The following is a 13,836-nucleotide window of genomic DNA, read 5'->3' on the forward strand; positions in this document are numbered from 1 at the left end:
TATATGTATCGTGTGTATATTATATCCATTTACTTATATTTTCTCTTCATTTTTCACTAGCCACTTAATTTGGAAAAAAACAAATAATAACAACTCCTTTTTTTTTATATATATTTTTTGTCGTTTCTCTTTTCCCAAATTCCAACTGATTTATTTGTCCATATTATATGAACAATGTACAGCTCATAAAAACACTTTTTTCCCTCTCTCTTTTATTTATATTTTACGACTCTACAAAAAATTAAATAAATACCCACAAAACTCTATAATAATAAGCTTCAACTTCCCTTTTAAATTTTTTTACAAAAAATGGTGAATTTTCTTCTGGAAATTTTTATATTTTGCTATGTTCTTGTATTAGTTTCTGGATTTTCAGAAAAGCTCGAAACATTGCCGTTTCATGAAGGATATTCACAACTTTTTGGTCATGATAATCTTATGGTCCTTCAAGATGGAAAATCAGTTCATATCTCTCTAGATGAAAGAACAGGTTCATATTTTATTTTATTTTTCACTTGTTTGACACTATTTATGTTCGGGGCGGAGCCAGGAGTTGAAGTTTATGAGTTAGTCATCGAATTCATAACTCGGTTTAGTTACTGAATTCTATATTTAATGTATTTTTGATTATTTTTTTTATTGTTTAAAATAATTGAATTGTTTAAAGTTCAAGATGGATGTTTGATTTTTTTTGTCTCATATTTGCCCTTTCATTTATTGAAGTTTTATATTTTCTACGAGATAAATTATATAACTTATAAAGTTATATTTATGATTTCACCAAGGGCAATAGTGGAAATTATGGTTTAAATGATGTTCTTGAATGTTTTTCTTAAAATGTGTGTATTGCTTCACAAATTCAATTAATATGGAATAGAACTTTTTATATTGAGGGATATATTGATGTATATTTAAGATCACATGTTTTAAAATTGTTTTAGTTTTACATGATTGTTACGATATATTTAAGATTATAAATTTTAAAATATTATGTTGAGTCAAAATATGTCAAACAAATTGAAACAGATGAGTAGTACTACTAGTTATTTTATTTTGAGGGAATTTATTTCTTTGGAAATTAATAGATTAATTTGCAGGAGCTGGATTTGTATCACAAGACTTGTACCTTCATGGCTTGTTCAGTGCTTCTATTAAATTACCAGAAGATTACACTGCTGGAGTGGTTGTTGCATTTTATGTAAGTTGAAAACAAATAATTTATTTATGTATATTTTCGATGAATATGTTTAACTGACCCTTCAATCAATGTATAACGATAGACTATAAGTTTTGATAAAGGAGGAGGGTTATAGTAAGTTCACAACCAAATAAAAATAGTTAAAATAATTATAATAAGATAATATATATAGTTAATCTTAATTAGTTTAAGATTATGGCTTAATTAATTTATATGGTAGTTCACGTATATTCTATCTTCTTCAGATCTCAGGCCCTACTTGTGTATTACACTGAATATGTTATTGTTGTTAATTTTTTTTGTTACTATTGACAGATGTCAAATGGAGACATGTTTGAGAAGAATCATGATGAAATTGACTTTGAGTTCTTGGGAAATATTAGAGCAAAAAATTGGAGAATTCAAACTAATATTTATGGAAATGGTAGCACAAATGTTGGTAGAGAAGAAAGATATGGACTTTGGTTTGATCCAACTGAAGATTTTCATACATACACAATTCTTTGGACTGACAGCCACATCATGTAAGTACCTAATTCAACCTCCCCTTTTAAAAGATAACGGATTCGGGCCAGCTTTCACACATCGTCAGTCTGTCATTAATCATGAAATACATGTTACCTCCCACCAGTATAAGTACTTCGGATAAGTTTGCCCAAAACTTAAGTGGATGAGGGAAATTTACCTAACATCTTTAGTATCTATATTGAGATTGAAATCGAAGTCTCTTGTAACCTTTTTTTAGTTCATTGACCACTAGACCATACCGTTTATTGCTTTTCTTGATTTTGGTTAAGTGCTTTGCAGGAAATGATTTGTCCTGTTTTTTGGGCTTGTTTTATGCTATTTGTTATGATGAAAAATATAGTAATTTCCTAATAGATGTGTCTTGTTCTTTATTCAGTGTTAGTGACAGATGTAGCTTCGTAGCTACACGTTCAACTGAATCCAGTATTTTCAACACAATATACATGTGGAAAAAATAAATTAACAAATAAATATTATAATCTGAACTCGTAATTTCAAAAGTACAATAAGGTCATTACTAAGAACCTTAAAGACCGAACATATCAAATTGATCAAATTCTCAATCCGCCTCTATGAAAGTGTCATCCCTTGTTCAAGAGGTACTAAAGCCAGAGTCTTTTCCTTTTAGTTTGATCAACATAAACTCTAACCTTATACATCTTATTAAAATGACATAACACCCTCTTAATATGTACGTAGAGGTCAAGTCTGTGTACATTCTACCCTCCCCAATCCCCATTTTGTGGAACTACGCTGGATATGTTGTTGTTATCCAACAATTGATTATATTTTGTTTGTTTTTGTGCATTTTTTTGCAGCTTTTATGTAGATAATGTACCTATAAGAGAGATCAAGAGGACACAAGCAATGTGTGGGGACTTCCCTTCTAAGCCAATGTCTTTATATGCTACAATATGGGATGGTTCTAGTTGGTCTACCAATGGGGGAAAATACAAAGTCAATTACAAATATGCCCCTTACGTCGCCAAGTTCTCCGATTTCGTCCTCCACGGATGTGCAGTTGATCCAATTGAATTGTCTCCCAAATGTGACATTGTCCAGAATTCTGCATCCATTCCAACTGAAATATCCCCTGATCAAAGACGAAAAATGGAGAGGTTTCGAAAAAAGCACTTGCAATATTCATACTGCTATGACAGGACACGATACAAGGTCCCTCTATCTGAATGTGTAGTTGATCCTAAGGAAGCTGATCGTCTCTGAAGATTTGACCCCGTGACCTTTGGTGGTGTCCCCCGTCATCACAACAAACGACACCACCAGAGGCAATCGAGGAGGGAAGATAGGTCCGCAAAATAAGAAAGAAGGATATTGTAGTTTCTTGTTGATATTTTGTGTCCAGTTTGATTGAAGATATGGTGATTTTTCACAGTGAATAGAGAATACAAAAGAGAAAAGAGAGGTAAATGGGATTTAGTATTTACTATTTAGTGTACTATTATAGATTTTTCATGAATCATGATGGGGTATGTATGTATATATATTTCTAGCTTGTTTTGTTGATGTTTAGCACTATTTGGGATTCTATTATATATTCTATTTGGTGATGATTTTTTTGTGAACTTTGGTTAATAATTACATAGTGTTAGATGTTACATATTTACAACATTGTTGCATTTGCAGAGGAGGCAAGGGTCTTCGATTTCCAAATGAGTAAAATGTTAGTAATATTTCTATTGACTAAGTTGCTTCCTAGTAACTAAAAATGTCGCCGCATCTGTGTTGGATCTTTTAAAAATACATTATTTTTTGAGGTTGAAGAAGGATTAAATAGGAAGAATATTGTCATTAATACATTGATTTTATGAAATGACAAATATTAAAGATTATTTATTTTTAAGAAGAGTAACATATAAATAGGAACATGGAAAATATAAACAAAAGGAATGTGAATGTAAAAAAAAAGGCAAATATCAATAGTCTTTCCTCGTAAAGTGACCATCATAGATGATGAACACTATTTAAACACAATATTTTTTCTTTTAAATATTCTTACTCAAAAGTTACTACAGATGACATTAATGATGGTTATCATAAATATTTTAAACTTTAATTATACATAATATATTTCTTATAAATATTATTACACAAAAGTTAATATTATCATACAAAAATAAAAAAAATAAACATAAAAATTAATTTTAATAGAAAATCAATAACAAACAACTTTATGACTTATGAAGTCAAAAATTTCGATAAGGATGCGAGATATAAAAGATAAACACACAAAATAAACAGCTAATATAAATTCAATATCTACCGTATATATCAAAAAAAATAATCTAATTATATATAAATTACGTAATCCTTTCTAGCTTCGTCCGAGAGAGAGAGAGTGTGCGTGTGAAGACGCGGGACAGGTATGAACTGAATAAACTTTTAGCTCCGAATTTTTCAATTTGGGAGATTTCCAGGAAAAGGGTGTTCAATTTCTTGGCATATCAAATGCAAAATGGCTGCTAGGGACTTGTTGTTTTGAAAATTCCAAACTGGGTTTTCCAGGTAAACAAGTTTTTGACAAGAATTTCTTGAATTATTTTGAGGGGAAATATGGTTAGTTATAAGGGTAAAGAAAAAATTGTTTTTGATGATCAGAATGAGGATAACAACATATGGGTAGATAGGAATTTTCTTCAGTTAAATGAGTATAAAGGGAATTCCTCTAAAAGGGTAGCTGAAAATGAGGAAATTCAGACAGAAATTACTGAAAAGATATCAAAAGATGGAATCTTTGATCTTTCCTCTAAAAGGGTAGCTGAGAATGAGGAGATTCAGGCAGAAATTAGAGAAAAGAAGCTAAAAGATGGAATCTTTGATCTTTCGTTATCTTGCCCTAGCATTAGTAGGAGTTTACAATCAGTGGAACCATCAAATAACAACACAAGGATTGGGTATTTCAGGAATGGGTCCTTGTCGTCGTGCTATTCCCATCCGTTTTCCCATAACCTTAGCTACTCACTTACCCTGAGTTCAAAAGAGGATAGTGAGTATTCCGGGGAGGGAGTTAACTGGTCGGTTTTTAGCAAGTTTAGGCCAGTTGAAGTAAGGGATTGTACATTGCCAGGTCATCCTGGTGGAAGTAGTTTAGCTTTAAGTTGTAGACTGCAGGTCAATAAGGATAGTGATGTTGATAGGATCAGTAGCTCGGATAGCAATTCGTATTTCTCATTCGAGTTTCCTGCAAGACCAACAGGTGATTCGAGAGTTAGAGGGAGTATAGAAGTAGGAGGATTGCTCCAATTTTCTCGGCCTGAGAGAATCCTTGCGGAGATAGTTTCAGAGTCTGTTCCTCTTATGGCTCATATTGTGCAGGAGCTTCCTGACAAAATTGTTGAATCAACAAAGGATTACTTGAGAAGCCTAATTGCAATTCCTGAGAAGAAGGACCTTTTGGTCAGCCTTCAGAATATGCATCATCGGAGATCTGATCTTACTGTTGAGACTCTCTTAGAGTGTAATACGACTCAACTACAAATTTTTGTTGCCATAAAAACGGGTCATAGAAGTTTCTTATCTTTGGAAAATCACCTTCAAGTTACTGAATTGATTGAGATTTTTTCACTTGAAAGGTGTCAGAACATACGATGCAAAAGTGTGTTACCTGCTGATGATTGTAAATGCAAAATTTGTTCGAGAAACAACGGATTCTGCTCTGTATGCATGTGTATAGTATGTTCTAACTTCGATTATGCCACTAATACTTGTCGTTGGGTAGGCTGTGACCGATGTTCACACTGGTGTCATGCTGTTTGCGCTGTTCAGAGAAATCTTATAAAGCCAGGTCCAAGTATCAATGGGCCATCTGGAACAACTGAGATGCAATTTCACTGTCTTGGTTGTGGTCAGGGGCGTTTTTATGTGTAAAAAATGGGTCACCGGAACCCGTGGTCATCCTACTAAACTCGATATATTACTTGTATAATTATTAAAGAACATATTAAATAAACACTTGTGGAAACCGTTCTTAAAGTTGCTGGATGGTTCATTGGTTTGACAGTCAGATTTTAACACCAAGGTCTCGAGTTCAATCCCAGCCAGCCACAATTCACTTCAATTTTTTTTAGTAACTAATAAAACAAAACTAGGAACACAAAATATCTGAGTCAAGGCAAGGAGTTGCATGCTATAACTTATGAGTTGCATAACAAGCTCGAGAAAAAGATGATCTCTCCTTCAGACGCCTGCGATTTCATCTTTCATTTTTTTAAATGTGAGTATCAAACCAAACCTTATCTTTTGCAATTTCTGTTGAATTTGGATTGCTGTGAATGGGAAACGGAAGAGTTCAAAATGGAGGAAAATGAAACGTTATTTGGCCTTACAGATAATGGAACATATCTCTACATTAAAGCTTAACTATCACTCTGTCTCTCTCTATGTATTTTTGTTAGTTTTTCCTTTTATATGATTGTGCATTTGCTTCTGTAGTTCAGTATTTATGTGATTGAGTATGTCTAGTCTTTATAAATTATAACGATTGATTATATACGTAAATAAGCTTAATTTAATAAGGCATTAGCTGCGACAATAGAGGTCTGCTTCTTGAAATAAACAAGAAATTAAAATTTTGATTGTTACTCTTGGGGAAGGAAGAGTGCTGCTTGCATTTGTAATAAGAAGAATAATGATCATTAAGTTGTTATCAGAGAAGTATTTGAAGTGGAATTGGTTTAACGTCAACAAACATAACTTCAACTGCAAAGACCCTCTAAAGGATTTGGGAAATAACTGCTTGGATGACAGAAACCTTAGTTATCCTCCTCTTTTTGTTTGCTTCAAAAGTTATTTCTATATACGACAGCTAAAAATCGAGGCACCGAAGATGACATTTTTTGAGATTTTCAGCGACTAAAATGCACGGTTTTCCATTTAGAAGGCAGATGATAAGTTCCATGTGCAGTATGAAGAGTTAGCTTTTGAATATACAGATTGATGATCAACAAGCTATAACATTATCGCTCCAACAACAACAATAACAACAGACCCAGTGAAATCCCATGAAGTGGTGTCTAGGAGGGTAGAGCATACGCAGACCTTACTACTACCTCATGGAGGTAGAGAGGCTGTTTCCGAAAGACTCTCGGCTCAAGTGCATCAAATCCAGTCATTTACCTTACGATTTTAAATTTGAGTAAGACAAAACCAGTTGTAGTATATGTTGCATTTTCAGTTTACGGCTTATCCCAGTGTTATACCATTTGACATTTATCAATTACGATATGAGTCATCCGAAGTGAGCCATTGATTGCTAACCTTCACGTCTCTGTGGCACATTTCCACTAATTCTGATTTTCTGTTATTAACAGACACGGATGGCTTGTTGCAGTTTCTTTCATCCAGTTTTCCTGCATCCATCCCTCATGCTGATGAATTTCCTTCAACATAGTGAGCTCTTCAAATGGAAAAAAGGTATGATTACTGATGATCATCATCAAAACGATGCCAAGGAGCCCTCTTAAGTCTGATAAAATGATCGAGGATGATTGTTCAACCATAAAAGAAAGATGAACTCTTCAAGGGAAAGAAAACATATGATAGTTTGTAAAGCATTGTGAGGATCCCTCTCAAGTCTGATTTTCTAATTAATTTGAATTTTATTTTTGTGATCCCCAATTCTTAGCTCTATTGAGGATTTTTTTTTTTTTTGTCAAACGCTAGCATTGTTGTTGTGGTAGTATTTCTCATGTAGATTCTTGTCCTTTGATTTCTTTTAGTATATACAATCTCTTGTACTTCGATTGCTGCACTATCTTGTTGTAGTTACTATTCCTTTTTTTCGGAATGATTTGTCATGCTTTCTTTAGTATCTGATTTGATATGCTTTTCCTTGAGCCGAGGGCCTATCGAAAACAACCTCTACCTCCCAAGGTAAGGGGTAAAGTTTGCGTATACTCTACCCTCCCCAGACCTCATTTGTGGGATTACACGGGCTATGTTGTTGTTGCTGCTAGCATTGTGGTTGTGATAATTCTAGCTACTTTTTCCCTCATTGAAGACATTAAGATTTGAATTTGATGTTTTTGTTCATGTTCATTGCCAATGACTTCTAAAAGGGGAAATAACCTGATGTGTTTCCTCCCTTATTGACTATCAAAGTCCCAACCTGCATTCTGTTAACAGTAGCTGTCAATTACGCTCCAACTCAAAACATTAATGTCATGATCGAGTTCCTATTGATCTTTCTCACCGATATACCAAAGCGCTTTATCCATCTTGACAAATTGAACGATATGCTGGCACATGTCGGACTACTTACAAGAATGATAATTATTCTGGTCAGCAAGCGGTTGGAGGAGAGCTCCGAGAATAATATCAACAAAGAGGATTTTTTAGATCCAGACTTTTTGCAAGATTTTGAACAAATGAATGGAGATATCAGACAGATTTTTTTAAAAGCCCCGGAGTCATCTCAACTTCGCTTTCCTATGGATGATGGTTTCCTCTTCATGAATCTTCTATTCAGACATTTAAATGATTTGCTCATTTCCAATGTTTGTTCAGTTGCTCTGATAAAGAAAGAAATTGGGATGGTGAAAGAAAGCCTCGAATCCCTAAAATCATCTTTCGGGAAAGTCAGGCAAACATTGGATGACACTAGTGGAGTAGTTAAAGATTGTTGGGTGCGTGCTTTAGATGTAGCATATGAGGCAGAACATGTCATTAATTCCATTCTTGTCAGAGATAAATCTCTCTCGCATCTCATCTTCTCACTTCCGAGGGTCACTGATAAGGTCAAGCTTAACCTGGAAGAAGTCACTAGTTTACAGCTGAAAGATGAGAATGGGTATGACGTTCTTGATGCAAAGTCTTCCGACAAGACAATTGAGCTAACAGTAGGTCATGAGGAAGAAGCCACTAGTTTACAGCTGAAGGATGAGAATGGGGATGACGTTCTTGATGCAAAGTCTTCCGACAAGCCAATTGTCACGCCCCGAGCCTACACCCTGGACGTGGCCGACACTCGAAGACCATTGCTGGCCCCCAAGCGAACCCTTGGCCTGGCTTTCTTACCTCAACGGAAAAACTCAATGCAATGAAAGGTCTTAAAACAACCCAACTGATAAACTCTGGCCAAAAAGGCAACTCGAGTCTCAAAATAGAATATTTATACATATATACACAGATGAGAGACTCAATACTAACTGACTGACTATCTATAAAGCCTCTAAAATACTGAGATGGATGTTGGGACAGAACCCGCAACATCCTAATAAAACAAAACTACGAACACAAAATATTCGAGTCCTCCGGAAAGCAAGGAGGCTCACCACTGACTCTGGAGTGCTCAGTTGGATCAACGACGTGCTGAATGCTGATCCTGGGTACCTGCGTCTGCATCATAATAAAATGCAAGCCAACTGGCATCAGTACATTGAATGTACGAGTATGCGAGCTGGAAAGCTAAGCAACATAGGCTAGAAGGAAGTCTGGAAGAAACTGAATAGCTTACCTGGCTCAACTCAACTCAACCTGACTGACTCATTTCAATATAAGGCAATTTAAAACAAGTGCAATACAAAGAAAAGCTGTTAAAACATGCTATAAACTCTGTGTGTATACAAAGATACAATAAGTCTGAGATATATATAGAAATACAAATGAACTGATGTATATAAAAATACAATAATTGTTGTGGGAGTTTCTCTAACCGACAACCATCACATAAGAGTTATAGTAATGATACAACGATCGACCTCACGCTGCCAGAGCATCCTATACCCGGCCAAAGGTATAGGACCTGAACTGTCTAATGGATCCACTAGTCTAATTTGAAAAGGACTCATCTAAAAAGTATGAACCTCTTCTACCCATGGTGGCTACATGGTTTTATGGGGGCGGTGGGTTCTTTGAACGCTCCCCCAATTTGGTGCTCAATACTACTCCCAAAAATGTACTGGCTCTTATGTTTTTAAAACATATTTCTTCCTGCTGATTTGAGATAATTACTCAAAAACTTAGCTCAAAGGCTATCTTGGAAATCTCAGTTTCCCTTCTTGCTTCATTTAGAAAGCTATTACTCTTTTCTAAAAACTAGCCCGAAGGCTCTTTGGAAATCTCAGTTTCCAATCTTGTTTTAAATGTGAAAACATTTCTTTAAAACTTCTTTGGGAATACTTAGTTCCCTAATAACTCTTGAGAAATGAACTCAACTTTATACTCTTGGCTTAACTTGAAACTCTATACTCTTTTACTTAACTTAAAACTTGAGCCTTAAAATGAAGTTAAAACGTTCAATAAAAACTCTTGAACAACTTTAAAGACTTGCTTCTTAACTTCTAAGCTTGACTCTTAACTTCACTTGACTTTGATCCCAACTTTTCTCGAATTGGATTATGGATTCAAGTTGTAATAATCTCATGATTATGGTTGAGTTTTTGACGTTTAGACGTACCTTGGAGTGTTGGAAACAACTATGAAACATAGGTACATTACCAAGGAACATGCATGCGAAAGTGGGGAATGAATGGGAAAGGTTGGCGTCCTTGGCGCTCTGAGAGGTGCGGGGCACCAGCCCTCAAACTTCAGAGGGACCTGCTGGGCGCTCTGCTAGGCGCGCCGCCCCAAGGGCTGGACTTCAGAGTCCCTTTTGGGGCGCGTTGGTTGGCGCGACGCCCCAGCCCTTTTCCCAAAAAAAATTCGACTTTTCTCCTTCATTTTTCCAACTCTAAACCACCTTAACTTCAAAGGTTTCATCCCCAAACACTTAGAATCATAAAACCCCTCAACATACAATAGATTCAACTCAAAACACAACCGGAAACATGTACCAAACCAACAAGAACTTCAACAACACAACCACAAGAATTCAACAACCACAATCAATCTTTTCTTGGAATTTAAAACGAGTTTGGCGTGTGGGGAAAGAACCAACCCAATACTATGATCTCACATACCTTAATAGGGATCACCCCTGACGAAAACCACGACGATCTTGACGAAAACCTTGCTTCTTCTTCTTTTTCTCCTCTTCTTTCTCTCTTCTCTCAAAAGCCCTAACTCTCACTTTTAAAAGGGAAAAACTGATTTAAAATCAGTCTAACACCTCAATATAACCAAAAGAGTTGGTTAGGGAAAAGACCAAAATACCCTTACAATTTTCGGACTGACTTCCCTGCCAACTTCCCAACTTCCAAAGGGCATAACTCACTCATACGAACTCGGAATCGAGCAAACTCGGTGGCATTGGAAAGATCATTCCACGAGCTTTGCAAAAATGACTGGAACTACACCCAAATCATACTGAGCTAGGAGTTATGACTGTTCAAAGTTGACCAAAAACTCATTCTTTCTCATACTCAACCAAATTTCCAGATTTGAATTCCTTCCAAAAAAATGACTATTTCCAATTCAAGCTTCTTCATAGTTATTTCAAATTGTCGGATGTTACACCAATTGAGTTAATAGTAGGTCATGAGGAAGAAGAAGCCTGGATCATTGACCAACTCCTTCATGAACATGAGTCTGAGCTTGATGTCATTTCGATTGTCGGAATGCCAGGACTCGGTAAAACTACTCTGGCCAACAAAGTGTATAAAAATACATTAGTTGCTACTCATTTCAATGTTCGTGCTAAGTGCACTGTTTCCCAAAAGTATAACAAGTTAAATGTGTTGCGGGAGATCCTTCAGCAAGTTACTGGCTCGGAAGTAAAAGATAGTGAGGATGACCCTGCTGATAAACTGCGAAGAGCACTACTTGATAAAAGGTACCTCATCGTCTTGGATGATGTGTGGGATATTGCAACAGGGGAGATGTTAATAGGATGTTTTCCAAAGGTTAAGAGAGGAAATAGAATCATCTTAACTAGCCGAAGTAGTGAGGTAGGTTTGAAAGTTAAATGTCGTAGTGATCCTCTCCACCTTCAACTTTTAACCCCTGAAAAAAGTTGGGAGTTGTTCGAAAAAAGGGTATTTGGAAAAGGAAGCTGCCCTGCTGAACTGTCAGAAGTTGGACACCAAATAGTTGACAAATGTAAAGGGCTTCCTTTGGCTGTTGTTTTGATTGCTGGAGTAATTGTTAGAGGAAAGGAAAAGGATTTGTGGTTTAAGATACAACGTAATCTGGATTCCTTTATTTCTGCTAACAACAATTTACAGATGATGAAGGTTATGCAATTGAGTTATGACCATTTACCATATCACCTGAAGCCATTGTTGCTTTACTTCGCAAGATCTCAAAAGAGCAAACGAACCCCAGTCTCTACATTGATGCAGTTGTGGATGGCAGAAGGGTTGGTGGATCATGATAGTTTAGAGGAAGTAACTCAAGGTTACTTGGATGATTTAATTTCCAGTAGCCTGATAATGGTGGAGCATAGCCAGTCCAAGAGTAGTTGGGCTTTGTCTGTAACGATCAAGGTTTGCTACGTGCATGATGCTGTGCACGATTTTTGTTCAGTAAAAGCGAAAAAGGAAAAGTTTTTCAAGTTAATCATTTCAAGTGATACATTTCATGCTTCAGATTTCCTACACCGTCGTCTAACCATTCATACTGATGACAGCCAACTCCACAAAAAATGTGTTTTGTTCAAGTCTAATAAATCTTCAACTGGTAGTAAGCATCTCATATCTTTGACAGTGAGCAGTTCGCTAGATAACTCGAGATATATCTTTCACACAAAACACTTGAGACTTGTTAGAGTGTTGCAACTGGATGACATTGTTCTGGAAGTTTCTTTAATGTAAGAAATAGGCTCCCTATTTCATTTGAGGTTCTTAAGCATTCGGGCTAATATAAAAGCCATCCCAATGTCGTGGGTGAACCTCCAGAGTCTGGAAACTCTGTTGATCAAAACGGAATATACCAGCATGGTACTAGTGCCCAAAATATTGAAACTGTCAATGCTGAAACATGTGACCATTGACATGAGTTCTTTCTTTGAAGAGGATGCGAACAATATTAGAAAATTGGAAGCTGAGAATTCAAAGATGACAACTTTATCCCAAGTTGATATCTCATATTCCGAAGGCACGAATGATGCTCTGGCAAAGTTCCCAAATCTTCAGTACCTTCATTGCAGCATCATGGTACCGAAGAATCCTCCTACACACGGAGGTTGGTTTCCCAAGTTTGATGTCCTTAATAAACTTGAATCACTCATTGCAGTATACTACAACTTATGGGATTATTATGGTTATCCCATTGAATATCACTTCCCTACCAGCTTGAAAGAGTTGCGGTTGTTTAATATTCCCGTGAGACCTGCTTTGTTGTCAGCAATTGCGGCATTGCCTCAACTTGAAATTCTGGAGATTATTGACTCTAATTTCGCGGAGGATAAGTGGGATGCAAGTGAGGACATCTATCAAAGTCTTAAGACTTTGCGTTTGGTATTTGCCAAATTATCAGAATGGTAAGTTGATAGGGAAACTTTTCCAAAGCTTGAGGAATTAATACTAGAATATTGTTTCATGCTTACGGAGATCCCTTCTGCATTTGGAGATATAGACACTTTAAAGTCCATTCGCGTGCTTCAAAGTAGGCATGAGCTTGGAGATTCAGCCATGGAGATTAAGAAAGATGTGGCAGCTTACACAGGAGAGGACAGACTTCATGTCCATATACCATAGTGCATTTTTAGGTTACGGAAAAGAGGTAATTAATTTCTTACATCTACAGGGCATAGATGCGAGTATTAATGCATTTGCAGTCTCAGTTCATCTGATTACTAGTTTTTTTCCCTTCGAGGTTCTGGAGATGTTTTAAATTAATATTTTAAGTGTTTAATTTTCTTTTATGTAAACTGTGTATTGCTTCGCCTCATTAGTAATTTGTTTTATTTGCAGTTAAGCCTTGGAAATTTAGACATTGCAGATTATTGCTAATAGGACAGTGAGACGATACGCAAGGCGAGGTGATGCCATTATGCCAACATCCTGCTTATGGAAAGGCCACGAGAGGCTGGAGTGGCCCTTGCTTGGTGGAGTTAGTTAAGAAATAAAGTTATGTCTTTGCTATCAGCTATATCTTTTGGCATGATAGAGCAACTCTTCTTTCTCATTTGCTTTTTTATTTTGTCTACAATGTTATAGTTGATGTTGGGATAACTCTTTGTTTTTTCATTGTTAAAACAGTTTTATGGTCCTTTC

At 36.0% G+C, this 13,836-nt stretch overlaps 1 protein-coding gene and 2 pseudogenes across 1 annotated transcript; all 3 read left to right on the plus strand.

The window, feature by feature from the left end:
- The first annotated feature begins 274 nt into the window (after positions 1-274).
- On the plus strand, positions 275-3,295 carry LOC125820287 (probable xyloglucan endotransglucosylase/hydrolase protein 28). The gene is made up of 4 exons (XM_049499758.1): positions 275-490; positions 1,098-1,198; positions 1,514-1,722; positions 2,545-3,295. The coding sequence occupies exons 1-4, from the start codon at positions 310-312 to the stop codon at positions 2,948-2,950; spliced, it is 897 nt and encodes a 298-aa protein (XP_049355715.1). The 5' UTR covers positions 275-309; the 3' UTR covers positions 2,951-3,295.
- An 870-nt stretch (positions 3,296-4,165) lies between these two features.
- Positions 4,166-7,304, plus strand: LOC125820382 (protein OBERON 3-like; annotated as a pseudogene).
- LOC125819895 (putative late blight resistance protein homolog R1A-3) lies at positions 7,187-13,317 on the plus strand (annotated as a pseudogene).
- The last annotated feature ends 519 nt before the right edge of the window (positions 13,318-13,836 follow it).

The sequence above is a fragment of the Solanum verrucosum genome, unplaced genomic scaffold (genome assembly GCF_900185275.1).
Source record: "Solanum verrucosum unplaced genomic scaffold, falcon-dt-bn FXZP01001196.1, whole genome shotgun sequence".
Taxonomy (NCBI): Eukaryota; Viridiplantae; Streptophyta; class Magnoliopsida; order Solanales; family Solanaceae; genus Solanum; species Solanum verrucosum.

Bases quoted from the DNA above. Each gene is read 5' to 3' on its own strand.
- LOC125820287 (XM_049499758.1), top strand. From the start codon at position 310: ATGGTGAATTTTCTTCTGGAAATTTTTATATTTTGCTATGTTCTTGTA. The intron at 491-1,097 runs GTTCATATTTTA...ATTAATTTGCAG, and splicing joins CTCTCTAGATGAAAGAACAG to GAGCTGGATTTGTATCACAA. The intron at 1,199-1,513 runs GTAAGTTGAAAA...TACTATTGACAG, and splicing joins GAGTGGTTGTTGCATTTTAT to ATGTCAAATGGAGACATGTT.